The following is a 27,978-nucleotide window of genomic DNA, read 5'->3' as shown; positions in this document are numbered from 1 at the left end:
GAACACAGGATTCAAGGTGGGGCCTCACCAGTGCTGAGTACAGTGGCACAATCACTTCCCTAGTCCTGCTGGCCACACTATTCCAGGAAGCCGTTGGCCTTTTTGTCCACCTGGGCACACTGCTGCTCTATTCCTAATAGAGCTGCGGCTCAACTGCCCAGTTTTCTCTCTCTCTGCGCTAAAATCTCCGCTTTATTTTCGAATTTAACTACCTGGCTTTCATCCCAGCTACTTATCTCTCTAGCATGCTATCTATCCATGCTAAGGAAGTTCTTATACTCTACCATATATGTAAGAAAGTAGACTAAAAATGAGACTGAAGCTGCCGAGCATCTAAGCAGCAGACTACTCCATCAGAGAACACAGGGTCAAAAAAACCAAACCAGAACAAACCCCAAATGACTAACCCATACCTCATTTTCTGACAGAGCTCTGGAGATCTCTGCAGGAGACTGTGACCAGTAGTTAGCACTGATCCTCCCTAGCATTTTTCTACCTCAACCTCAATCTCTCTGGTACCCTTTTAATGGCTGGTTATCAGAAACATATGTACTACTCCAATCTTGCCACTGGAAATGTAGACCAACATGTCTGTCCACAAAGGCCCTCACATCATGAAGGCCACTGACCCTCCAAAGCAGTATCTACTTTTGCCAGTATCACATCTACTGCAAAGCCATGTAAGGCTGTAACAAAGCTAATTTTGCTTGGGCAGACTACATGACATTACTAGTCTGGTACAGAGTGAGCCAAGAGCACTCATCCATTCATTCAGGTACATGCATCTCTAGGTCTTTCCTTTCAGATCACCAGAGCAGTTTGAATAACATCAGGGAAGCCCTGCACTCCTCATTGCATTTCAAGATCCACCAGTTTATCCATTATGTGCTCCGCTGGTATTACAAAAGTCCACTTTGCAAAAAGAATACCCAGTCTGATTGAGAGCAGTGCTTCTGGAAGCTTTACACCTGCGATCACTCTTTTCAGCCAAACAAGTATCTCCAAAGAATGAAAACAAGTTTCATCTTTATTTTGACACCACATTGACTTTACTATTATAGCTGTCCAACATCTCTCTATAAGGGAAGCTTCCTTCCAGCCTCATCAATCAGCCTGGCTTTACCTCCTACACATTTCCATTGCAGTCTACCTGAAAGTGTCACTCACTCACGTGAGTCTTTGGAGAATTCTACCTTTCCAAACAGCAATGCCTCACAGGGCAGTGCTAAGTCTACAGGAGTCCCAGCCCTGCTTTCTAGCTGATGTGCACCTCATCAGCTCTCTTCATTCCTAAATCCATTACTTAGCTGTATGAAAAAGCCACCAGCAGGACATCTGGAAATGAAGAGCTATATTGGGAGGTATCTTCTCCTTCCCACTGCTCTGGTGGCAAGGTAGCTGCTCCCAGGTGTCAAGGTGGCCCCAGGGCTGACACCACACCTCTTGAAAGGCCCTTGCACTTTTCCAGAAGGCAGATTCAGGACAAGACACTTATCTATCACAACCTCCCCACTGCTTTCTGAAGGGTTCTAATAATTCAAACAGTTTCCAGATGTCTGGGGAGATTAGTGAGGCACAGTCAGTCCATCTGCACTGAACAGTACAGAGCCGCCACCATATGTCCCAGAAAGAGTCTGTCCCTCCATCACCACCTTTCACTGCAGCTGCACAGCCAGGGGTGCAGTAGTGACAGGTCTGAGCTGGCATGTCACTTGTAAGCACCGTAACTACTTAAAAACATAGCTAAGCCTTTTCTGAGCAGGAGTCTCAACATCTGGTTGCAACTTAATTGCATACCTACAAGCTCTCTCCTTTTCACCGTTTCACATTTATTGGCTTTGCATGAGCAGTCCTTTCCACACCTGCTGTATTCTAGTTCACAGCAAAAGGTGTCTAGTAACAACTTGGGAAAACACTTCATAGGTTTCTCTTCCTTTTTCTATCTATGGTAAAGAAGCCACAGAATCTCAAAGTCATCAGTCTCACTGAACAAGGCTGAGGTCCTGTGGAGAAAGCAAGGCATCCACACAGTTAAAAGTCAATCCTGCATTACAGTGATCCAGCCAGCATTGCCACAGGCAGCCTTGGGAACACTGTGTTACTGCAGAGGCACTAGACTTCACAGCCTCACAGGTTTTTATTAGGAAAAAAAAAAAAAAGAATTACCATTTCTACTGTGTTTAAATCCCCATGTTTGAAAAGAAAATGGCAATTGACTGCAAAGCCACATTACTGTACAGTGACAGGCATAGTCTGCAATCAGCACTGCCAGAGAGGAAGCAGAAACGAGCTGTGGACGCAGTGTATCTTCTCCACTGGAAGGGAGGCAATGGGACTTGCTGCTCACCAGAGCAGGTCACAGCAGGAATGTCACGCCAAACTCCAAGGCAGACTCTTCAGCTATGACACTACTTCCTTCCACCAGGAAGACACCACTAAATAACACTTTTTGCTGCTGTGAAACCTGCTTTTTCTAACCCCATTCATTCCAGCAATGACTCATTCTGTTATGCTCCAGAACACGCAGCCACAGTGTTAAGAGCACATGGATTTGCTTGGATATTTCGAAGACATGGAGATGACATTTTCACAATAGACTTAAGCAAAGAATTCAGGTGTACTGCTTGAGTAAACTCAGGTTTCTAACTCATCTTTCCAAATGCATGCTCCTTTTCCCCACCATAGTCCCATGTCCTGTCCAGTCCCAGCCCTTTGCCTGACAAGCCCTGATCTCCTCACTTCTCCTCTAATTTGATCCCTTTACCTACCCAGTTCCTACTGTCCATTGACATTAAAAATAACAGTAACACCACCATCCCCAACCTGGCTCTTCACTGTACCTCAACCTAAAGTCTCTACCCTCCTTTCTACCTCCTTGCCCAGATAAGCTGCTCTTCACCCCAGCCTGTTGTCCTACCCCATTCCTTTCTGCTGCTGACTTCCCTGTCCAGTTGTTTCCAAGCCCATGTCTATAGACCTTTCACAACTTTCCAGGTCTAGCATCCCTTCAGAAGGTGACATTATCACACTTTTCAAGCCAGAAACGGCTGTTAATGCTGTGTTAGTGACAACAGAGTTGAGCCTTCTTGTTTTCACCCAGAGAGGCCTCCTTAACTGAGTCCCTGTGGCAGGGAAATCTCACTTAGCTGAGGAATTGTATCACGCTCACCGTAAGCAAACTCATCTCTGATTCTGCTGCTAAAAGACATTTTTACATCCCACCCACCAAGCTTTCAACTGACATTTTACCAAATTTGGTTATCTAGCATAGCAAAAGGTATATCCTGGATAAAACCCAGTACAAGGGTTTCTGAAGCTGGAGAGGTCCCAGTTGACTGGAAGCTGGCAAATGTCCCAATCTACAAGAAGGGCAACAGGGATGACCCTGGCACCTACAGGTCTGTCAGCCTCACTTCTGTGCCTGGCAAAATCACGGAGAAGATTGTTCTGGGAGTTACTGAAAAACATCTGAAAGACAACACAGTCATTGTTCACAGCCAGCATGGGTTCTTGAGGGGAAAGTCCTATATAACAAACTTAATTTCTTTCTACGACAAGGTTACACACCTAGTCAACCAAGGGAAGCCTGTCAACATGATCTTTTTGGATTTCAGTAAAGCCTTTGATACTGTCTCTCACAGTATCCTCTTGGACAAGATATCCAGCACACAGCTGGGTAAACACACAATGTAGTGGGTGAGCAATTGGCTGACGGGCTGGGCTCAAAGGGTTCAGTAAATGGGGTTATGTTGGGCTGGCGACCAGTCACTAGTGGGGTTCTGCAGGGATCCGTCTTAGGGCCAGCGCTCTTCAATGTCTTCATAAATGATTTGGACATAGGACTTGAGGGAATACTACTACTTCGCTGATGACACAAAATTGGGAGGAGCTGTTGACACTCTTGAGGGCAGAGAGGCCCTGCAGAGGGATCTCGACAAACTGGAGAACTGGGCAATCACCAACTGCATTAAATTCAACAAGGGCAAGTGCTGGATTTTGCACTTGGGACACGGCAGCCCTGGCTGTGTGGGGGGACGAGATGCTGGAGAGCAGCTCTATAGAGAGGGATCTAGGGGTTCTAGTTGACACCAAGTTGAACATGAGCCAACAGTGTGCCCTGGCAGCCAAGAGGGCAACCATGTCCTGGGTGCATCAAGTACAGCATTGCCAGCCGGGCGAGGGGGGTGACTGTCCTGCTCTGCTCTGCACTGGTGCGGCCTCACCTGGAGCACTGTGTGCAGTTCTGGGAGCCACAGGATAAAAAAAGATATTAAGCTACTAGAGAGTGTCCAGAAGAGAGCTATGAAGTTGGTAAAGGGTTTAGAGGAGAAGCCGTATGAGGAGCAGCTAAAGTCACTTGGTTTGTTCAGCCTGGAGGAGACTAAGGACATACCTCATCATGGCTACAGCTTCCTCCCAAGGGGAGGAGGAGAAGGTGCCAATCTCTTCTCTCTGGTGACCAATGACAGAACCCAAGGGAATGGCAGGAAGATGTGCCAGAGGAGGTTCAGGTTGGACATTAGGAAAAGGTTCTTCACCCAGAGGGTGGTGGAGCGCTGGAACAGGCTCCCCAGGGAGGAGTCACAGCCCCAAGCCTGATAGTGTTCAAGAAGAGACTGGACAACACCTTCACATGGTGTGAACTGTGGGGTTGTCCTATGCAGGGACAGGAGTTGGACTTGATCCTTGTGGGTCCTTTCCAACTCAGGACATTCTGTGATTAGGCAGAGGGGCACTAGGGAAAAAAATTGTCATTTAACATGAACAGAAAACAGCACAGCTCTACCCATCCAGTTCTTGCACAGGTCTAAGCTGCTTTGTTGACCTTTTCCAGAGCAATGCTCCACCATCCACACACCAATAATGGGATCAGTCACCTTCAGCAGGTCAGCATGTGTAGAAGCTAAACAGGTACAAAAATGTCCTGGTGGAAAACACCAGGTAGATCTCGTAGTAAATGTACTGTCACCGTGACTTAAAATATACGTGCAGACACTTGTTGGCTTCACAAATGCCCCAGAATAGGAAAAAAAAAAAAAAAAAATCTTGTTTGCTCTCAATTTGGATGCTAACAAAACCTTAATTTCTCCTTATGCAGGTTAACCAACCTCAAGCTCTGATTCGTATTTCAACTTTGTTATTTATTACTCTTTCACAAAACAACTGGATGTATCCACAAACTCCCCATTGCCAGCAGCGTTAGTCCTGCTCTCCTCACTGCCACCTCTGTGGCAGCCCTGGCTCACCCAGGAATGAGAAGCACTATCTTATGTCACTAAGTCAGCAGAAAACAGACCCAAGAAAAAAAAAAGAAAAAGTTTTCTTCTAGCTTACTGAACTGACTCAGCTCATCAAGACAGGTCATACAAGCACCAAAACCAGCACAAGGAAAGAAAAAAAAATGTTCTTTTTTCTTTTTACAACATTGTCACATAGGTATTTGCTGAACTAAGATTTTATTCCCACCATTTGCTCTCTGAAATTCCAGATATTATTCCATCTTTATTACTGGAAAATTGAAAGCATCCTGTGGCATGAAAGATGCGTTATGTCCACTGCAGCAAAGCTCTTCAGAAAAATCTTTCTAAAGCAACAGAATTCCACTGGCATCACTACAACATAAAGAAACCAGTAAATATTTCCAAGGCAGAGTATAAGCAACTCTGAAAGGTGAGTATCCTCTACACTGCAATTTATTTCCTCATGACTCAGCAAATTCTGCCACTCTTTTCCACACTACCTGCTTCAGTAGAACTGAAAGGATTTTTATAAGGGCACACATTTTACCTCTTCTCATCCCTACACACAGTTATTGCTGAGGAATCCTACTTTTTGACAAAATTATTTGTACTACCTTTCCCCTCTGCCTACTGACACGTATCATCTGTTACTGTACCCAAAAGGAGACTCCAGGAGGAGCTCAAGTTACTTGGCAAGACCCTCTTACTCACTTCTGTTTCTCTGCCTTGTATTGCTGTGTGCAGTCATCAAAAAGCTTTTGATTCATCTCCATGAACAGCTTCAGTGCATTGTAGATCAGCCCATGGATTGTCCTGCAAAGAAATGGGGAAAGGAGAACAAGTTGTGGTCGTACCCTCCAGGCTCTCAGCCCTGTGATAGCTCCAGCAGCATAGACTAGAGCTAACAGCAGCAGCAACTCATAAACCACAGCAATGTGACAAAAGATCTACACACAGTCTCAGCTCTTAGCATAGAAGAATCCCCTCCACATACACAAAACTATCACACAGGGAGAAAGAGATGGAGAAGAAAGAGAAGACCACTGGAACAGGTCTGCTTTGACTGTGGTCAGACTAATGAGTGCAGAAATAAGTATTCATGTGTTTATTTCTTGTAGACAGAAACTGGAAATGAAGGGTGCTAGGGAGCTGCTCAGGGCTGTTCTCAAGGCGAATTCACCTAATCTACCTTTAGTGCATCCCACAGTTCACCTTCCATATACACAACGATATTTTTGGGCTGCCCAGCGTTCAGTCACTGAGCTGCCCAAAACACTGACATTCAGCAGCCCTGCAGAGATGAGAACTAGCACAAAGAATATTACAGGAGAAAAGAAGACTTCATGTCAGCAATTTATGGATAGGTTGAACTGTGTGTGAGCTCTCTCTTAGGACAAGGACTCTCCCAGAGAATAAATACAACTATTGAAGCTGTCTTTGAAATACGTGACCTAGAAGCAAAATATGAGAGACTCAAAGGACTGAGATCTGTGCCTCCCCAGCTCTACAGCTGGAATAAAGAAGAGAGCTATAGCCCCAGTGGATTTATGCAGGCTGTCTAACAAAGGGTTGGAGCAGGTGAACTACAGGAAGGAAGAGGAGAATCAGATGTACTCAACCTGCCTCAAGAAGATACGGTTAGTGCTAAAACAAAGAGAAATAAGAGAATACTTCAGCACTTCTGCCATACCACTGGGAAAGAGACAAGGCGGCAAACAGCAGCATCATGAATCTTGACTGGTGCAAGAAGGAAACAGAACTGGTGAGGGGTTTCAGACAAGAAAATAAAACTCCTTTTCTGAGCTCTAATCAGGAGAGGCAGTAATAGCGGGTGAGAGTGTGTCTGTGCACATCTGTCTGCATGAACACATGCATATCTACACACACATCCTATGTGCGTGTGCATGCATGTATGTGCCCATCTGCACATGTGTGTGCCTGCTGGGGTGCATGTGTATCTGGACATTGGTATGCATTCATACCTACCCCAGTCTTTAAAGCAACCTTGAGTGGTGGCTCAGGCTCATGCTTCCTGATGCAATGAAGAGATGGGAGCAGTCAAACAGCAGACCAGTGGGGAGCTCTCTTAAAACAAGTTCCACCTGAGAAACCTGTCTTTTGCAGTATACTCCTAAGCCCTGGACTTCCCCAGCCTCCCTAGAATTATTTTGCTCTCTTTCCACCCTCCAGAATAGGGGAAGATTACTTTTTTTTTGTCTCTTGTGTTTTTTTTTTTGCTGGAAGACTTTAGGATCTCAGCTGTGGACTGAATATTTTTAGCTGATTTATTAAAAGGAAGTGAGTTTTACAACTTCAGTTAAGCATGTAAAAAAGTCAGAAGAAAGGTGAGCAGGAAGTTAATGGGAGAACCACAAAACAGACTAGTATTGAGGAATCAGACACAGGGTGCAATAATTTGACATGGGACTTCTGCTCAGTTCTACTTTCTCCATTCTTCCTGAACTCACGGAGTCAGGCACTGCATTAGCCAGCATCTCTGGTCACGGAGAGCATCTGTGTGATATATGCTAACAAGCAGCCAGGTGTAGGCTGGAAAACCTCCAAGAGACCTGCAGCATTAGTGATATGCAGGTATCAAACTCTGCGTAGACTCGACGACCCCATGGTGGGTCACTGCAGACACCTGACCCCTCGCAGAAGTGGGCCAGTGTGGCACTTTTCCATGTTGATACTACGAACAACCACTCTGGCTCGGCGCCTGGTGTCACCAAGTGCTGTGCATCATTGCAGTGCAGCAGCACGCCCCAAGATTGCTACTAAGTCAAGCAATCCTGCATGTGCAGCAAGTGCTAGGGCATGCGTAAAGACCTACTTGTTCCAGTGACTCTTGGAGTTCTTGTAGAGTGCTGGAAACATGATCGGGAGAATTTTGGCTGCGTTATCGCTGATCAGGCTCATGATATATTCGTTGTTCCAATAGTACAGTGCTCGCTCTGCCACCTGCAGCGGGAGAGAAAGCCATCCTTGGAGACGCTCCTGCCAGTAACACCTGTGGTGCACACGTAAACCGTGCAGTGCTGAGACCAGAGCTTGCCACCACCCAGCTCAGGAGCAAATGGTTCCCCACACCGTGGGCAGCAGGGTTGAACTTCTCCAGCTTCCACAAGGCCATTTGTCCCGGCCACCCAGACTTCTTTCCATTAGGCTCTGCTAAAGATGCCTCACTTTCCCGGGGAAAACCTCATGTTCTTGACTACGTAAGCCTACCATCAATATACTGATATACAAGACCTGAGGACAGTAATATCATTCACTCCAGGTTCCAGCTCAGACTAGCTCCAAGCCACCTTAATTTCCTCAGACTGTCCTCTGTAAAGCTCCATTCCTCCCTGCTGTTACCCACAACAAATACCCTCTGGGCTTTGGAGGGTGCTTCAGCCACCAGGCCAACAATTCATCCCCCTAATTTAGTAAGGGTGAAAACACGAAAAATGTTAGGGCAGCCATCCTGCTCTGACAAGACAAACGAGTCTAACAAGTTTCCACATAGTGATAGACTCAATCACAATTCTTCATATTTAACCAAAAATCTGGGCAATGCTAATCCATGGTCTTAGCACTAGCTAATGGCTTAAAAACCTAGGGAGAGAGACATCCAGTCTGTTTTATATTTCAGATGATGAAGAACTCACTATATCCCATCAACAAATTGTTCCACACAAGTAAACAAAGTGAAATTCGCTTCATGTTCACTTACCTAGCTTTTGTTTCCAGCTATCAGATCTTATTAAGCCTTTGTCTGGTAGATTAACACACAATCCACTCAGAGAAAACTCTCCCCCTACCAAGGTGTTCAGCCTTACCTAGAAGTCTATTCCTATTTTTGCTCTCAAACTGTAGACACTAAGACTGTTCAGCCTGACTGCACTTGACACCTTTGGGGTTAATTTTCTAAGGCTGTTTGTACCTTTTCCAGATTTTTCAGTCTTGTTTTTCAAAAAGCTGGCAGCAGATGAGGGCTGCTATCAAGTACAAGATGCCTTTCCTCCAGCATTTACCCTACTTTACTCAAGCTCCTTAGCTGCCTGTGGTAGTCCCTTCCACGCCAAAGGTCACATTAATCCTTTGGTTCTCATCGCCACACCAGTAACGCATGTCCATCTTGTTTCCATCAAGCTCCCCCAGTCCTTTCCAGGAAAGGGTGATCTTTTACACACACACATGACCCAGACTGACTTCATTTTTGTTTTGTAAACACATGACTTTGTACCTCTCTGTAGCAAAAGACAGACTGAAGCAGTCTGCCTCACTGTGCACTCATGCTCACTCTGGGGGAGTGCTACGTCACTATTTAACAACCCACCCATACCTGGGCCAGCCATGTGTTTCACCAGCAAGCTGTCTTCTTCCTGGGCACTTACCCTTCATGGCAACCTAAACCAATGAGCCAAGAACACCTCCTAGAAGCTACTAGCAGGTCCTACCATCCTGGACTTTTAAAACCTTAAGACTACCAGCCACAGAGATAGTTTTAGCCTGGCACTACAGCCAGCTTCCCTTTGGTGGGAACAAGAAAGCAGCAGACTCTAGCACTTTTTCAGTGTACCTCACTCTTTACCACCTACACCAGAATAATACTAAGTCCCTTCTCTGCACACTGTCTCTTTGGTTGCCCCCCCTCCAATACTGCAGCCAGTTTGGTTTTACTGCAACAGCGTGACACTGGAGTGGTCTCCTCTATGTTTGCTAGACACAACAGGAGGTGGCAGAGCACCTCTGCTCCAGCTCCAGCCCACTGCACTACATTGTGCTGAATAGCCCAGTGCAGCAGGAGGAGGTCCACGAATCCGCTTTTGTCTTCTCTTTGGATGCACTTGCTCTGTGGTGAGGGCTCTCACAGCCTCCCACCACATGTCATCCCAATACTCACCCTGGTCACACCTCTATGTGCCACAAAGACAAGCCCAAAAGCTGTGGTGTCACCCTCACATGCCAAATGGGTTACAAGCCAGTGTCCTATCCCCTCCCTGGGCTACAACCCACCTGGAAGTGTGGGCTGGAAACACACTTGGCCAACTGCCTGAACAAAGGCTCCATAACTTTCACAAACTCAGATGGCTCAATCACGTCCAGGATCTCCTCCAGCTCATTTAAAAACATCACCTCCTTGGGACTGTGAGTTTTCGGCCAGAACTTCAGCAAGCCCACAATCACCTGAGTGGGGAGGGTATACAGAGACAATGTTAGAGGCTAAAAGTTAACACCAGCTGTGAAATAATTTTTTAAAGGTTTGGTCACAACAGCAGAGGGCAGGGAGTAACAGAAGATACTTTATCAGAAAGTCAGGGTGAAAGTGGGAGACCGAGGAAGAAAGAGAAGCCCAAATTCTGTCAGGTCACACACAAGACACCCAGCACTGCACAGGCTGCTACGATTCTGTGCTACAAGCACAAAGCTTAGACACACTTTTTCCCCAAACACAGTTTAACAAGAAAGGCTCAAAACAGAGTGGGCAGGGACCAGCAGAAGGTGCAGAGCAACCATGGAAGATCAACTAATAAACCTGGAAACTATATGGAGAAGGGCACTGAGAAATCATTATTCAATACACTGCAGAGCTTGAACACCAGGGAACAATCAATAAATAACGCAATGGATGGGTTTGGGACATGCAAAAGGAAGTACCATTTCACACAAAAGTAATTGGATTATGGAGCTCATTCTTGCAAGACTTTGTGGAAACTCTAAGTCCAAACAGACTCCAGAAGGGAGTAGACAAATTTATGGAGTTTACACCTAATGGTGATAATTAAATATAACAACGCAAATGCAACTTCTGGTTGAGTAAATTATTGCTTGCAAGGTCCTGGAAGAGTATACTAGGGGAGGGGCTATACCCCACTTGATTATATTTATTGATTTTTAATACTGCTTCCTTTCCTACTCATCTGCTTCTAGACATGGTCAAAGGCAGGATCCAAGATCCTGCAGACCTTTACTTTGTTGGAGCCATTGGTATGGCATTTACAGAAATGCTAATTCTGTGGACACTAAATCCACACACAGTAGCAGTAGTAGTTGCTCTTTAAAACTCTGTGTACTTCAGCACCTGATCCTGAAGCCAGCACTGGAAAGGAAGTTCACAGCAGTGGAGAGACAAGTAGTGGGTAATGCAACATCAAGATTAGAAACATCTGAGCATTATGTTTCCACCAACTCAAGGTTCAAGAAGCCAACAGTTCGGTATCCTCAGTGTTTGTCATTACTCGGGTCTGCCATTCAGGCAAGAGTTAGCTTCAGTGACTCAGACATAATTTCTCCTACAGCTAAGGTGGTGCAAGGTGTGTCTTTGCTATTACTAAGAACATCTGAAGCCTTGCTCACCTAGCAGTCATTCAGACTGCTGTTAATGCAAGAGTTACCATGTCAAGCCTTGCTGAGCAAGCTTCTGGAAGGCCAGCTCTGAGTGTGGACCTAGTGAGTGATCTGGCAATGGTGGCAATGTCTCCTAGTGCATTCAGAGCCTTGCTGATGCACAAGGCCTGTAATTCTTCAAGACTTCAACAACCCAAATAATCTCAGGAGTCTTATTCAAAACCTTCACAAGCAGAATGCTTCAACAGGACACAACCTGTGGCAATACGGCCACGGTATGTCTGGTTTAGACTCAATGCAACATCCACTGAAGGTAATAAAACTGGGTCATCCCACAGCTTTCCACAAACACCAAACCAGATCTGGATCTCTAATCCAGGTGCCACTAACCCACTACCCAGGAAGCAGTGATGAGCTATGGAGCTTTCCTATTTGAACAACCTGCAAAATTGAATCCTGGAAATTTTGACAGATTTCTATTTCTTTCTTTTCCCTCACCCGACAGTAAGTGCTTTGGCAGGAGGCTGCTGGGCTGGATGTCAGCCACAGGAAGTACTCAGCATGATCAGGAAGCTACTTTACGCAGTTAGTTCTGGAGCAGGCTTTTGGGAACACAGGAAATGGAGGACCCACATTTAGAGGAAAAGCTAGAAAATCTGCTTTGGCACTGCTGGTGTCACAGCTGAGAAGTCAGAAAGCTGACAACAGCTGACCAGCTTCCATTGAGCAGTCAGGCCCACCACAGAGACACACACTCCAACCAGAGAACAGAACAACCTCAGATAGCGTTACTCATTAAAATGCTCACACTTTCTGGTGTTCCCTGCTACAGTGACACAAGTACACGTTCTTTGGGCATCTGCTGTTTTGAGACTGTGAAGCTCAGCTCTGTAGAAGACATTTCCTGTCCTGCAGTGGGTGGAGAAACACTTTTCTGCTGCACCCTCTGCCAAGCTGGCATATAGCCCAGTTAACACTGCAGGTCTGTGCAGCCAGTAACTGGAATATGTCAGATGTCCATCTACACTGCTCACACGTTTTAGAACCTCCTGTTTTCCAGTGCTACATCCTGAAGGCAAATGCATCTACAGTGTGACTTAACACTATGGAGGTAGTAAACTGATGCCACAGCACAAAGGAGAATACTTTCATTACAAAACAGGGGCTTGTCTCAGTAGACCTTTGTGTCCTAGCTTCCTAACCTCATCCCCCAAGTTTTTCAGCCAACTCTGGCAGTCTGGAGTGAACTCTTACTATTTCAGGGCCATTGGGAGCTCACACCTGGTTCCATCATATATCAGATAGTCATGTGTTTTGTCTCTGCAGCATCTGTCACCAGCAGAAATCCCTGCCTTTTCGGACAGCTTGATATAGTGTCCCTTCTGCTATACCAAGAACTGAAGCACAAAGGAAGACTATAGCCTACTTTCCTGAAGCTTTCAGGAGAGGATGCTAAAGGCTTACACATGAAGACCACAGCCCTTTCTGCCCACAAGATACCAGGCAAACCCAGTAAGCAATCCAGTTGACTCCCAGCCTCTCTAACCTTTTTTCACCCTTGCTGTACTCTAAGGAAGCCATTAAGCTTTTTGGGACTTGACTGACACACAGAGATTAAGCAAGGTTACTCACTGGCTCTGTCAAGCTGCTGTCTTTCTCCAAGAACTGTACAACACAGTACGCCAACTGTAGGGAAAAAAAAACACAAAAGAAAAACAACCAAAAAAAACCACACACAACAACAAAAACATGGCAAGATTAGAGCTTCCTCAAGTGTACCAGAGATTTAAGTGCCACCATCACCCTAAGCTGGAAGTCACATCATGTCCTACACAGTAGGTGTGATGAGCAGACAGTTGCAGTTCCAAATGAATCCAGTTTTTCTGATGGCAGGTGAAGACTCTAAGACCAGGCAGGCAGGGCCTGAGCTCAGGATATTCGTGCAGAATAAAGGATAAAACTCGAGCCGCCTAGTGCAGTCTGCAGCTAATACATGCAAGTGCAAGCACCAGTGCACACCTGCGAAGGAACAAACCTGACTATCCTAAAGCCTTGCCCCATAAAAACAAGGCTGAGAGAACAGACATCACTGCTGAGCACCCATACCTTTTCACTTCCTAGCCCGAGTCCTGATCTTCTCTGCTCTTCTATTACATATTCTATATTGCAAGAAATTAATCTCTATCCCAGCCTAGCTGTTCAACACACTGATTTCTCCACATATCTCAGTGGTGACTAACTTGACACAACACACACACAAGCTGATGGCTGCAGCTGGGAATTTTATCACTCCATTTTCAGCAGGGCCCAAATATTTCACAAACTTCCAGCACAGAAAGGCAAAGCAGGCCACCCTCCTGTCAGCTAGTGGCAAAAAACACACATGTACATACACGCCCAGGCACCACAAGGCTGGGACAAATCACCACAACAAGGGAGTAACGCAGAGTCCAAAACATCTCACAGCAAGAACTCTGTACAACACAGTCATGGAGCTTGGTGAACAGCTATAAGCAAGCCTGAACAATGGCTTTTGCAAGAATCACGATCTACTCTGGGAACTTGAAGCACTTCTCACCTGTGGGTGGTAGACACTAAGAGACTTCACCTTGTGTAGTGGTAACAAGACCCTGATGAGAAACATCTTGTGCTCTTCCTTCAGAGGCAAAGCAAACCCATTGATTATGCTGAAAAGAAACAAGAGTCTCATTAACACCTTTACCCAGCAGAAACATAGTATCTCTCACCTCAAGAGAAACAGTGGCTTGCCCTAGCTCCCATTAGTCACTTGAGAAAGCACCCACCAGAAGCAGCACGGTTGCTGGGGCCCAGCCTGCATACCAGGCTCAGCAAGAGTGCTTCCTCAGCAGGCATGGCACAGAAACGTCTCTGATGGGGCCTCTGCTCTGTCCTGTGCCAGGCTGAGCCCACACACACTTAAGCAGAAGCTCTGGGGAAGGCCAGGACAGAGGCAGCCAGTCCTTGAGGTTTGTACTTCATAGAACAGGAGGATGGTGGCACAACAGAGGGCTGCAAACAGAAGGGCAGCTGAAGCCATGGAGTAGGCTGTCCACTGCTAAGGCTTCTCAGGGCTGTGAGGAGCTCTTCTCTTTTACTGCCTACTGAGACAAGACAGCAAGCGTGACTGGACTTGAACAGGAGACAAATCCAGAGAGGAGAAGGTTACCACGGCATTTATCAGCAGGCTGGAGAGTACTTTCACCGTGTCCTTCAATCAGACTGAGATACTCTAGAAGAGGTGGCTCCTGCAAGAACTGCTGAAGGAAGGCACTGCCAGCTCACGCAGCACACTGACCTGGGAGGTCTCACTCACTATGGACCCTCTGGGACTTTCAAAATGACCTTACCTTCCCAGGATCTCCAGCAGCTCTGCAATCCCATTGTGGTGTTCTGTTTCATAGATGAACCTAAAGAGGAAAGAAGAATGACAGGTCATTGCCAAGTGCTGGATATAGTTTGATAGGCAAAAGGAAGGAAAAACACTGGAGGCAGAGAGTTTCCTAGCAAATAACAAAACTCCAAGATGACAGGGCAAGATGTAAGAGATAATGCAAATAAATTCATGACCTCCAAGATGACAGGGCAAGATGTAAGAGATAATGCAAATAAATTCATGACCTCCAGATCAGCTAAAGCTCACAGGTTCCAACATTTGCTATATGTGCTGAAGACAACTCTCACACCATCACAGCTCCTAAGCAGAGATGAATGCTATCCCTATCAAAGTAGTGTGACATAACTGAGTCAATTAGCTAATCACAGTTTGGATCAGAGGGAATCACAGCCCAGTGTCCCAAATTTATCTCACAGGATTGTCCCACTCACTCACTAGGCCAGTGGCAGTAAGAAACATCTCACCTGTAAAATATATTGTTGATCTGCCGCCTCACATACGCTCGCAGACCCAGGAACTTCCCATAGATCCTGTGGAGAATAGTCTTTAGGAAGTCTCGTTCTCTGGGGTCTTCACTGTCAAAGAGATCCAGCAGCTGTGGGGAGAGAAATTCAGTCAGTGTCTGCATACTGCCTGTCTGGACAAAGCTACCAGCAACACTGAGTACTGCTTCTGTTAAGCAAAAGTGGCTCTTTCAGTTGAGTGACGCCTTCAGCATCCTGAGCACAGCAATTGCTTCCCTGAAACATGCAGCCTCTTAGACACAAGCTGGAACCATCGAGCACTTCTTTTGCCTGCACATTCTACACAGCTGCATGTCCCTGGATTTCTCCTGCAAGGCCCCCAGTGCCCCTCTCCACCTGTACAGTGCGTGATGGATTCCAGGGACTACTGCTTGCACACACTCTCACCCCACACAGAGAATTCTGGCTACTTATTCCAGACTAGACAAAGTAAAAAAGAAACCCCACATCACCAAGTACCTGCTGACAAAGCCAGACTGTTTGCATAACACCTCAACCAAAAATCTGCTTCATGTCCTTCATAAAGGTGGTGCACAGTGGCAGGGGAAACAATTACTTACAGATAGCACAAACTTCTGGTCAATGTATTTCTTGGCTATGTTTGGTTGAAAGTCAGGTGATTCCAGAAACCGGAGGAAGAACTCATACACCAGCTATGGGGGGAGAAAGAGAGATCACTTAGAAATACACCCTCCCCATCCGCTCACCAGTGTTTACTTCAGATTTTAAAAGTTTTCCTTCTCCTTAAGGATTCTGGGAAAGGCCAAGAAGCCTGAAGTGGAGCAAAGAAAACAAAGCAAGCTGCATTTCCCCACCCAGTGGGATCAGCTCAGCTCTGATGGGCAAGAGGATGGTGGCACATAAAGGCCTGAGTCTGCATGAGGTCTCCTCATGTCAGGTCTCACCAAAGACAACAGCCACCTACTCAGATGAAGATACTTGGCCTGGGAAGATATTCTCCCTTCTTCAGCCCACGTCTCTACAGTAAAGGGAAACCTCCAGAGGAGGTGGTAAAGGCTCAGGCTTCATTGGAAGAAGCCCCTGAAACACAGCAAGGAAGAAGCAGAGAAATGAAATGGAACCCAGGAAAACAAATTGTGTCCTCTGCATCCTGCAAATTGACTCCAGATTGGCTTGGACCTGCTAAGCCACACGAGCTACACGTTGTCCCACCTGGACAACAAAGGGCCACTTGCTTTAAGAAGGCTGTCAGTACTGAAACAGCAACTTCTGGTCCTGTTGTGCTCCTAGAAGCATAAGTCTGTTCCTAAGCTGACCCTGAGTAGTAGTTCTGAGGGACACTAGGCCAGACATGATTGCTGCAACCCAAAGGTCTGATTCAGGAGTTGAAGGAGCTATGGGGCCACCCACCCACTGCCAAGGCCCAGCTGCCAAGGACAGCACCACAGAAAAAAACTGAGGTGATGACCAAGAAACTCAGCACACACTTGCCACAAATCCATGCTGGCTGCTGCGGACTTAACTCTGAGAAACAAATGCTTCCTGGCATTCATAGCATTCTGGTGCTGTGGAAACACTGCTTCTGTTGATGCTCACATCCTTATGTCAACTGCAGCAGTGAGAAGTGATTAACCACTGCTGCAGAACTGCACCTTATTTCCTCTCGGTATTTTCTGCTTCACTCTGCAGTGCCTGGCTCTTGCTCTGCCTTTTTCTGCTTGACAACGTGTCCCTGTGCAAGTTCCTGGGGAGACCCCCCTAAGTTTACCTCCCAACTTCCACTGCTGAGCTCTGCTAAACCATGCTCACTGTTGCTTTCATAACCATTTCCACCTAGATTGTCTGAAAGTCTATTTTCCCAGACAAATAGCCTAATGAAAAGATCATTGGTTCCCTTCCTCCAGCTGAATTACACCCAGCATACACCCAGACTCTTGTCCCAAGTACCAAGCAATAGGATGAGAGGAAATGGCCTCAAGTCATGCCAGGGAAGGTTTAGATTGGATATTAGAAAAAAAAAAAATCACAGAAAGGGTTGTCAAGCATTGGAACAGGCTGCCCAGGGAAGTGGTGGAGTTGCCATCCCTGGAGGTTTCTAAAAGACATGCAGATGAGGTTCTTAGGGATATGGTTTAGTGGTGGACTTGTCAGTGTTGGGTTAATGGTTGGACTCGGTGATCTTAAAGGTCTTTTCCACTAAAAATTATTCTAGGATTCTATACAGGAGACACGCTAGCGGGTGCCAGCACAGGCTTTGCTTTGGCACCAAGCAGTCCCTCTTCCTCCTTGTGCCTCCCAGGGAGCTGGGCAAGGAGAGGATTGCCAAAGCAGGCAGGAGTGTTGTGTCCAAAGCTGCTGAAGCACAGAGGAAGAAGAGCCTTCAGGAAGGACATTAACACTGCTGGGAATAATTTCTTACACAGGCAATACGGCACAACTTCCTCATCACCAATAAAGTGTTCACTCCTAGCCTACCTCAAGGCCACATGGGACTACAGCCATTGCAAGTGACTGCTGAACACAGGCATCAGCCTGTTTATGTTGCCTACAGGCCACCTCTGACCCATGGCTGGCAGGCCTGATCTTTCCTCATCCCCACACCAGCAATCCCTGCATGCTGGGGGAGCAGCCAGTAGCAGGGCTGGCAAGCTCCAGCATCACATGGACTCTCAACTTCCTGGAGATAAATTCACCAGACCTATATCCCCCACACCTCCTCACCTGAAGGTGCGGCCAGGCAGCCTCTAATGTAGGCTCATCTTCCTCAGGGTCAAACTCTGCACCTGTCGGGTTGGATGATGGAGGGAGTGTCCGGAAGAGGTTCACTGAAAACTGAGGTGAGTGAAAAGGTGTGTGAATGACATACCTGCATCTCATAATGGTCCTCCCTGTAGCAAATCCTTCACTGCAGAGCAATGCACTGTGATTTTCCATAGCTGTGCCCACAAATAAATCCTTCCGCACAGATTGTAGGGTTACAGTATGCGTATGAACTACACAAGTACAGTCTGTGCCAGAGACAAGAGCTACCAGCTCTTCCTACACCAGGCACTGTCACCCCCCCACTTCCTTTTTCTCTTTCTGGGGGTGGGCAGATAAAAAGGAATGGGTAGGACTGGGGTCACACTCCTCTCTGAAAAATCCCTACCCCTTCCTCCCCACATGCTTCCAAACGGCCCCTATTTCTTTGGCACATAAATGTGTACTGGCCCCACGCCCTACCATGATAACAGCTTCAGGATAGATGGCCTCAGTAACAACATCACGATTGTGTGTGATGTATTCCACCATCTCATTGAGACCTGCTCGCTTCACCTCCTTGAACTTCAGGTCACTGAGGGGGTCAGAGATGAAGTCAAACAGCACGCAGCACTGCCGCAGCTTCTGGATGAAAAGCTCTTCTCGTTCGTGTGGAGGAGCATCTGTCAGAGAAAGTATGGACATCTGTCCTTGGAGATAGGCAGAACATCATCCTGGTTTGCCTAGGTATCAGTGTGGTTTGCTCCCTGTCCTGCATTTTCCTTTGCCCCCTCACAACGCCCCTTGAGCTGGCAGGGGAAGAGAAGAGGCAGTGTTACCCCTGCTGTGGAGATGGAACAGTGCAGGCAGAGGGATTGCAAAGCCTCTGGAGACACTACCCCATAAGGCAATTTCAAACACAGCAGCAGTTTCTGATCTGATAAGCATTGATCCCTTCTCAGTACAAGGTACAGTGGAAAAAAAACTGACTTAACTAGCTCCCATCACAGACCAGTGACAACCTCCAGTCACAAAGGGAGCTGGGCAGAGGACACTGCAGGCTAACCCTCCTCCCAGAGAGCAGGGCAGAACAGAGGGGACAAGGAGGCAGAGGCCCTATAGTAACAGTATTCTCTTTTGGTATGTTGCCACTGAAAACTACACACTGCTAAGGCAAATCAGGCAAACTGACCTCTTGCTTGCAGAATGCCTGCTGAGCTGCAAGGCAGTCGCCTTTTCTAAAAGGACTGCCTGTTGCTGTGAGTAATGTCAGCAATGGGTCTGGCTGGGTAACTGCTGCAAATGCTTTCTCCTTGTCCACACTTAAGTCATGTTTAATTGCACCATTATGCAGACTAACTGCTAATGCTGGGTAATTGCCCTCATGTGGACAAGTTCAATAGCACTACTGTAATTTGCAATGGAAATGAGGAGAAGGCCTGGTCCTCTCCCAGGAATGGATGTCTGTAGGAACCAACAGCAGTACGCACCCAAGGTCTCTGCACTTCACCACCCTCCTGCACAACCTGCCGAAGAATCTGAGGCAATCCTAAGAACATATAAGCATGAGGGTTTAAATCAGTTCAAATGGGAAGGTAAGTACTGAAGTTCGCATTGAGTGTCCTCCTTTTCTTTTAGGCTATCCATCAATTCTCAACCTGCTGCCGAGTCAAGTACCTTTCCCAGAGCCATCCCTGCTGCACTGCCAACAGGAGGGTAGCAGGACACTGACAGGGTCACTTTGGGAAGAGCCCTTATACCACCCCACTCTGCCTGGAGAAGGTGCAGCTTGTCATGCAAGTCACCCCCACCCCACAGCTTCTTTACCTTTAAGGGCTGGGAGCTTTTGTAGCTCACGGTTTTTACTCAGGTTGAAGCGAGAAGAGCTGTGCCGACGCTCCTTCTTCACAATCTGTGGTCCCCCTGAATACTTGATCTTATTCAGCTGGGTTGGTGGGGGAGCACTGTTACTGGGCCGCTTATTTGAAGTTGTCTGCTGCTGTTGCTGCTGCTGAAGCTGCTGAGCCTGATGAGGGAGAATAAAACAACTCATAAGTTTTTACCTACAAGCCTCGCAAGCAATCTGATGTCATCATTATCTTCTTGGACTGAGGAAACCAGGCACGTTTTTCACTATTGCACTTGCAGTTCAGTGCATGTTGCCTGCTCCTGCAGAGCTCTGGATCCACTGGTTGCATTTGCAGCATATGTGCAAAGCAAACACCATTTTTACTCATATCTGTGAGGTACCACAAAGACAGTGGAGCCTCTCGGCACACTGGGTGCTAAGGAAAGCAATGCCATGTCTTGCAAGAGGTTACAGGAAATTGTTGACGCAAAAAAGCAGGAATAAAAACTTTCCATGGTCCAAACAGAAATTTCAGCGTGCTACTGTGTGCAATGACAGTACTCTGTACAACACAGAGCAAAGAACTTTCGAAAACTAGCAAGTTGCTTCTTTATCCTTGTGTAGGGAAGCAACTGGGAAAAAGCAAAGCAGCGTGCAGTACAGAGGAGACATGAAAGCCCTGGAAAGGCTAAAATCATTGCTCCATCCACAGACAGGTTGCTGCTAGTCTAAAAAACACACAGGCCATGCCCAACCCTGAGGTCCAAGGCTGGTGGCTTTCCCAACCCATCCCAGCTGCTCCCTCCATTTCTGCCTTGTCTCAGCCTCACTGCTGTCTGAACTTCTCCTGTGAACTAGCATCCAAGTCATTCATCTAGCTTTTAGCCAAACAACCTCTTTGCCTGCACTTTCCTCCAGCAGACATCCTCTCCACCTCATGCTTGTTAAACAGCACTTACAGGGGCACTTTTCTATTTTTAGCAGGTGACCAGAAACTCAAGACAGTGTTTGTTCAGCTCAGCTCTGTTCTGACCCGGCTGAAGCTCTGCTGGTTCGAGTCCCACTTGGGCCATAACAGCTCAATAACTGACCCTTTAACTGACCCAACTCATGGAAATCTTAACATGGAAGAAGGCAACACCCATTGCACACACAGCATGTGGGGAAGCAGCAAGGTAGGAACAGAGAAAGCTGCCTACAGGGAGACAAGTGCAAAGATTCCCTGTGAAAAATAGTGCTCAACACAAAACACCAATTATTTCGTCAAGCCATTAGTTTGAACCAGAAATCAGAAATATTTTGGTTCTGGTCTGGCTCTGCTTGAAGGAAATCTGTTCTGTTTCAAGCTCAGCTTCAAGCCAAGATAGGGGGAGACAAGAAGATTGGAACACTCTTGAATTCAGGTTTGATCTGTTTCTTTTCATGAAGTAGCACTGTCCCACAACGAGAGGAAGGGGTAAGATGAGCTTATGATGAAAATAGCTGTGTCAGTCAGACAAAGCTGGCTCAGACTACAAATCAGAGGCAACTTTTTCTGAACTATGGTCTCTTCTCAGTTAAGTCAGGCTGAATCCTTGCTGGTAACCTCCCAAGAGTGAGAAATTAATTCCTCATCCTGAGTATTTGGGTATCATTGCAGCAGAAACTACTCAGTTGTTGCCCAGATGCTTTTGGGAAGGCTAGTCCTTTACTCTCCATCACTCTCCTTCCACAGGGAAGGAGGGCGAAATCTGAATGCTGAGCCACCATGGAAAAAAGATGGTACAGGGAGAAACAAAAGGTACACCGCCAGCCTCATAGGTAACACTTAGGGAAGCAGGACATGTGTCCTCTCTCCTAGCTGACAGGACATGCCTGTGCACTCCCCATCGACCCAGAAATGACACAGGCAAATCATAGAAACACAGAACAGTCTGGGTTGGAAAGGACCTTCAAAAGTCATCCAGTCCAATGCCCCTGCAACAAACAGGGACATCTTCAACTAGATCAGGTTGCTCAGACCCCCATCAAGCCCGGCATTGAATGTTCGCAGGAATGGGGCATCTAGCACCTCCCTGGGCAACCTGGGCCAGTGTTTTACCACCCCCATTGTAAAAAATTTCTTCCTCAAACGTTCTAGGCATGGAGTGTGTACTGCCTGTGAACGGGTTGTGGCCACACTGACTTCACCAGGGGTCTGGAAAAGTTCTTGCCACCAGCTTCTGCAGTCTTCAACAGCTGGCATGAAGAGAGACAAAACACAGTTTCAGGTTTAGCTGCTAGTTATTTAGGAAGCAGACATACACATGGAAGAAAAAAAAAATCACACAACTGGGTTTGTTAAAGAAAAATCCAATGATGAGGGAGATCATATGTACTCTTACGCTGCAGTGCTCAGAGGGTTTTAGGACAGATTGCTTCTATATGGACTTTCTGGCATCAAGCTGAATACTTTCTTTCAGGGTGTGCTTCCTGTGGCAGGCCTGCTGTTCTTCTGCCTTCAACACCTCCTACCTTGGCACAAGAATCAGAAGAGGCTTCTTTTAAGTTTCCTAACACTTCTCCAAAGTTTCCAACTCTGAAAACACAGCAGACTGTTAAAACTGAAAGCTTTTAACTTAATGCACAAGTATCAATCTCACAAACTGCTTCTCCAACATGAACACCAGCTGCCCACTCCATGGCTGCTGGCAGACATCTCCCTGACAAGGCTCAGCCCCTTCCTGGCAGGCAGGGCTCACACCACCACCGCAAAGGTCAGTGTAAGCTGCTGAAGTGACTGGGGAACAGCACAAAGGTGTTCGCCCAATTGTGGTGCAGCAGCCCCACCTTTGCCACTGTGGTGGAGAAGCTATTCATGACAACAAATGGGCCAGCCCCAATTGCAACCACATTCTAACTCCCCCAAGCACAGGCTCCCTGGTCACAGCACTTCCTCCTCACTGGTTCCCACTGCCTCCTTGTGAGGAACATGCCTTCACACATCAATGACCCCCAGGCCCTGGGCTTGCTCTGTGCCATTTCTCTTCACCCCAGGCTGCCAGAGGCAGAGACTCTCCTCCCCCAGCCACCCTGAGCTCTGCCAGCTTCTCCTCCACTCATGCGTGACCTCACCTCTGCAGGCACTTCTACCATGGCTGGGTGCATCGCCACTTGGAAAGCCCTTCTGCCTCACTGGTCCCTTGAGCATCGCCTGCTTGATAAGCTTCTGTCAGCCCAGATCTGCTCTCAGCTCCTCCTCCTCTTCAGATGACTCTTCCGTTCCCATCCCTCAAGTCAATACCTGCTCTCTTTGTCTGCTGTTACACAGCTTTCCTATTAAAATCAAGCTCTCTGCCTCAGAAGTAATATTAACACACTAATGTCTATCTCTGAATAATAAACTCCAGGTACTGCAGTAACAAACCCCATGGAGATATCTGCAAAATACAGCAGCTCAGTAAAAAGAAGCACTCTCTCCCAGAGCTGCAAATCTCATCAGCGAGGTTCCAAGCTGCCCTTGAGGCTGCAGAGCAACTCCTCTCTCCTCTTTACTGCTGCTGCTAATCCTTGCTCTCACTTCCAGGTCATTAACTCTCTTCCCCACCCAGCTGTCTCTTCCAGTCTTTCTGGCCAGGAGGAGTAACTCTTTATCATCCCCTCATTCAATGCTGCCTTAGTCTCTGACATAATCTATTTTTTTCTTCTTAAATAGCCACACAGAAATTCTCTCCATTCATATTTTCATCATGTTCCAGAGGAACGAACTAAATAAACCTTTAACTTCCCACTCCCTGCTCTCATGTTTTCCTCCACTCCTCCTCTCTCTTCCTGAGCAAACTGCCTCCCCAAAGCCAGGGGCTGGCCAAGCTCTGCTGGCTTTTCACCTCAGACAGCTTCACCCTAAGATGGGCATCTAAAAGAGCACTGCACTACCCCTGTACTTATGGGAGAATTCAAACACTTCCTTCTCTTGTGGGGATGTGCCTACTTTTAAACATATCTGTCCTTTCAGATCAGCTCCACTAAAAGCTCATTCACTGCAGAGAATAAAGCACTATGCTTGAGGGTTTCTAACTGACTCCCACCCCTTTCATCTCCCTCCACAGAGATGTCCATAGGAGGTCCTCATCCACTACACTTTCTCAGATTTGTCAAAGCAGAGTTGCTCTTCAACCAGCTTTACTCATTCCACCAGCCAGACAACTTGCAAGCAAAATCAGTCACAACTTTCTGGTACTGGGATAAATTAGGGCTGACTCCTCCCCAGCTCCTTGGAGCATGGTGTGAGAGAGAAAGTGTGTACTGGAAGAGGGCTGCTCAGATGCTCTCCTCCAGCAAGCCCATCATGCACCTATTGAGACATGAAGAAAAAAAATAATTCTCTTTGGTTCACACAACTTTCACTCTAGAAAAGGCAATCAAGTAACTGTAACTCTATGGAGGAATTTACTGGACACAAAACTCTCGCAATGGCAGCAGAGGCATCCAGGTTAGGCTCAGCCCATCAACCCCACCAGGCAACACCATTCCTAGCGTTTCAAGGGTCAAAGCACCTCCTGCTTCTGACACAAGGAAGGAGTCCCTCTCCCAGCACACGTTACCTAATTCCTCATGGCCCCCCAAATATGAAAGTCAAAATACCTTTCTGTGCTTCCTGAAGAGCAGGAAAATCGCATTCAAACCAGTATACATTTCTTCTCATCAAGCAAAGAGCTCTCTTCCATTCTGCAGCAGAGCAGCCCAGAGACAGGAAAGCACCAAGAGAGAACAAACTCCACCGCAAACTCAACAGGGAAACGGAGAAGATACCTGTGACAATGCACACTGCATAGGTGTCTCCTTTCTGCTTTGCTCTCTGTTCCTATGATCAAAGGAGACCCAGCCTTCCATCTTAAAGAAGGGCTGGATTTTGTCTGCAGTATGAGGAAGCAGCTGGGTATGTTTTGTGGGAGGGAAAATTAGATGCACCAATTCTAAGTTTCTTCTGCACCCAGAACAACCAGACACTACGTGCCATTTCAGGTCACGGAAGGAAGCTTGCAGGCTGTACTACTCTTCCTTTCTTGCTGCACCACTTGTAACCAACAAAATAGCACCGCAGCCCACTGCTCATTTGGATGGGGACATATTGGAGTGCTCTGCTTTGATGGCTATCCGTCACACTCGCATTGCAAAACCCAGGCCTTCCTCCCTCTTCTCAGAGCTGTGAACCCAGTAGACAAAAAATAAAAGGTAAGCTTGACTCCATGATGTCAAGGCAGGAGTCCTCTCACTTCCTCAGAGTCTGCAGACAGTTCTGCCAACACGCTGTTTTCAGTCATATACACAAAATCAGCAGAAGCCAAGACCAGGATGGGATATAAAAAGAAAATCTACACAACTGCTACCTGCTCTGAGGCAAACAAACTCAGCTTCTGATTCCTTCATGGCCACATGGCAGGGCAGCCATGAGCACAGCCTGGACCATGAAACAGAGTGGCTAGTAAAAGGGGTATTTTCTGAGCCTCTGCAACACAGATCTATGCTTTGGAGGAGACTCTATAATAACCTTATTTTGACTACAACCATGCCACTGAACTACAGATTTCTTCTCAGTCTTCATTAGCCTTTCATCTCCTACCTCAAATCCTCCAAATCACAAGTGCAATGTATTCCAGAGAAGACTCGAGCACACAGACTTCTATGGACATAGAAGTGACACATCTCATTTGCCAAATTGCATGACCATGCATGCTTCCTTGGACACGTGTACAATGCTCTTCCGAGCCAAGTCTCAAAATCATAACCTCATTGTTTGAGCGCTGGACAAACTCAAGTCTACCAGAAAAGTTCCAGTTTACCCAAATTTTTGTTAGTTCTAAGCACAGCTTATCATGTTCTGCTGAGTCCATTCTAACACATATAGCTTGGCAACATCAAAATTAAGAGCAAAGGAGACTCTGCACAGTTGGGAATACAGACCGTGCTGCCTTGTGAATAATGTTGTGTTCAGCAACAGAACTGTTATATCAAAGGAGAACCATTTAATCTTTAGCAGTTTATTCTTGTAGGTGTTCTATCCCTTGCTTCCTGATCTCACTCCCCTAGAAAAAGCCTCAGAAGAGGCATTTCATTCCTTTTTTATTGCTTCTCACTATTCCCTCACTCTGACACAAGGTGACAACGGAGTTTATTGCACTTTGCTCTGATAGGAGCAAGGAAGCTGCTCCCATCTGTCAGGCTTCCTCCTTCTTGATAACCATGGCTCTTCTCTCTCTGCAGCCAAATTCACCATGCTCTGCAAGAAGTGTTTGCCATCAGCTTCTTGCCAAGTCTCTTTTTGCAGGGCTGTAGTGTATGAGACTCATCCTGGCCTCTTCCATAGTCATTGCTCCCTTTGAACCAACTTTTAAGACAAACTAACTTCATCTTAACTTTACTCTTCGCTGCTGTCTTCTCTGATTCCTTAAGATCTTGAAGACATAAGTTAGCTGGCAGAGCAGCCTGAAGCAGCTAGAATGAAAGACGTCATTCTTCCTCAAAGATGAGCTGCACACACGCTCTGCTGTATCCAAGGTGAAAGCCTTACCTCTTCTGAATTCTCTGTCCCACCATCCTTCCCGCTACTGCCACTGCCAGGCTTTGTGGTGCTTTTAGTAGACTTCGGAGACTCCTGAAAAGATGAAAATATATTCAGAGAAAATTTCACCTTGTCTAGAATTCTGGCATCTCTGCAGAGTCCAGCTGTGCATGAACACTGACCCACCCTACCTCCACCCTTGTAGCACTCTAAGCCCTTTTCCCTGAGGAAGGCACCCAGAACGACGCCCGCAGCATGGGACACCCACGGTGGGGGCTCGGGCCCAAGCGGGAGTGGTGGTGGCACATCCCGTCCTGATCACCGCGGGCAGATCCCAGCCGGGCACCTTCGGGTGACGGAGTCCCACGCCGACCCAGCCTGGCCCAGTCCTTCCCCCGGGCACGGCCCCGCCGCTGCCCACGGGTGCTCCAAGGCGCAGGGCATCCACAGCCCCGACAGCCACGGCCCCGCCCGCCCGCACCGGGCGGCGGCAGAGGCGGATCCGGGCCCCAACCCCGCCCGTGGGCAGCGCCGCAGGCAGAACGGGCAGCGGGGTACCGGCAGCCGCCGCCGCCGGCCGCCCCGCAACGGGGCCGGGACACGGGTGGGACCGTACCTCCCCCACCGGGGACATGGCGGGGGAGGGGCAGCCGTGCCCCGCAGCCTCCGCGACTTCCCGCCGCCTCCCGAGCGCGCGGGGCGGGCCGCAGCCCCCCCACCGGGCTCACGCAGGGTAACCGGCACAGCCGGCCGCCCCTCGCCCGGCGCGCGCGCCCCCGCCGCCCTCCTGCACCACCCGCCCCGCCCGCCCCGGGCGCGCGCCCCCGCCCCCTGCCGGCCGCAGCCCCGCGCGCGCCCCCACCCAAGGGCCGCGCCGAGTGAAGGCCGCGGCGGGGAGGGCGGCGGGAGCGAGGCGGCCGGTGCCCGGAGCGCGCCAGGTCACCCCCGCAACGCCGCCGCACCTTCTCCTTCTTCAGTTTGTAGGGCATGGTGAGCGCCAGGCCCCAGCTGCTCCGCGCCCGCCACCGCCTGCGCCCTGGCCCAGCCGCAGCGCCCCGCTCCCATTGGGCCAGCCGCGCCGGCCGGCCTAGCAACAGTCTCCGCCACCGCCGCGCGGCGCTGACGTAGGGCAGAAGATTTTTCTCATTGGCGAAACTGTGCAGCGGCACGCCCCCTAAGGGCGGGGCGGCGGGCGACGGACTCTTCCGGGGGAGCATCGCTGCTTGCGCCGGTTCGTGGCGGGTCTCGGCTCGGTGCGGGCGGGTTAGAAGCGGCGGTGCCTGAGCGACCTCCACGGGGAAGCAGCTCTAGGGGTGTGGGACCAGGGGACGGTCTCCACGGGAGCCCCGGTGCAGGCAGGCGACCGGCTACGGTGGGGGAGGTGCGGAGCTGCT

The 27,978-nt window shown here is 48.0% G+C and overlaps 1 protein-coding gene across 5 annotated transcripts in view; it reads right to left on the bottom strand.

The window, feature by feature from the left end:
- Nucleotides 1–27,692, bottom strand: part of PPP2R5D (protein phosphatase 2 regulatory subunit B'delta) — a 32,560-nt gene extending 4,868 nt beyond the window's left edge. Inside the window, exons 1-13 of one of the 5 annotated variants that reach the window (XM_065834117.2) lie at nucleotides 27,547–27,692; nucleotides 26,594–26,677; nucleotides 20,043–20,241; nucleotides 18,699–18,898; nucleotides 18,198–18,308; nucleotides 16,076–16,168; nucleotides 15,456–15,586; nucleotides 14,945–15,004; nucleotides 14,155–14,263; nucleotides 13,209–13,262; nucleotides 10,245–10,415; nucleotides 8,074–8,201; nucleotides 5,952–6,053 (exon numbers count right to left, since the gene is read on the bottom strand). In XM_065834117.2, the coding sequence (XP_065690189.1) occupies nucleotides 5,952–6,053; nucleotides 8,074–8,201; nucleotides 10,245–10,415; nucleotides 13,209–13,262; nucleotides 14,155–14,263; nucleotides 14,945–15,004; nucleotides 15,456–15,586; nucleotides 16,076–16,168; nucleotides 18,198–18,308; nucleotides 18,699–18,898; nucleotides 20,043–20,241; nucleotides 26,594–26,677; nucleotides 27,547–27,573 (1,469 nt within the window). In that variant the 5' untranslated portion in view covers nucleotides 27,574–27,692. Of the gene's footprint in view, nucleotides 1–5,951; nucleotides 6,054–8,073; nucleotides 8,202–10,244; nucleotides 10,416–13,208; nucleotides 13,263–14,154; nucleotides 14,264–14,944; nucleotides 15,005–15,455; nucleotides 15,587–16,075; nucleotides 16,169–18,197; nucleotides 18,309–18,698; nucleotides 18,899–20,042; nucleotides 20,242–26,593; nucleotides 26,678–26,930; nucleotides 26,952–27,200; nucleotides 27,340–27,546 lie in introns of those variants that run through there. The other 4 variants (XM_065834119.2, XM_071805802.1, XM_071805801.1 and 1 more) reach the window with 4 other exon arrangements.
- Nucleotides 27,693–27,978: the final 286 nt, after the last annotated feature.

This window comes from Patagioenas fasciata, chromosome 3, assembly GCF_037038585.1.
Source record: "Patagioenas fasciata isolate bPatFas1 chromosome 3, bPatFas1.hap1, whole genome shotgun sequence".
NCBI classification, from domain to species: domain Eukaryota; kingdom Metazoa; phylum Chordata; class Aves; order Columbiformes; family Columbidae; genus Patagioenas; species Patagioenas fasciata.
Note: the sequence above shows the minus strand (reverse complement) of the source record. Positions and strands in the feature narration are given on the sequence as shown.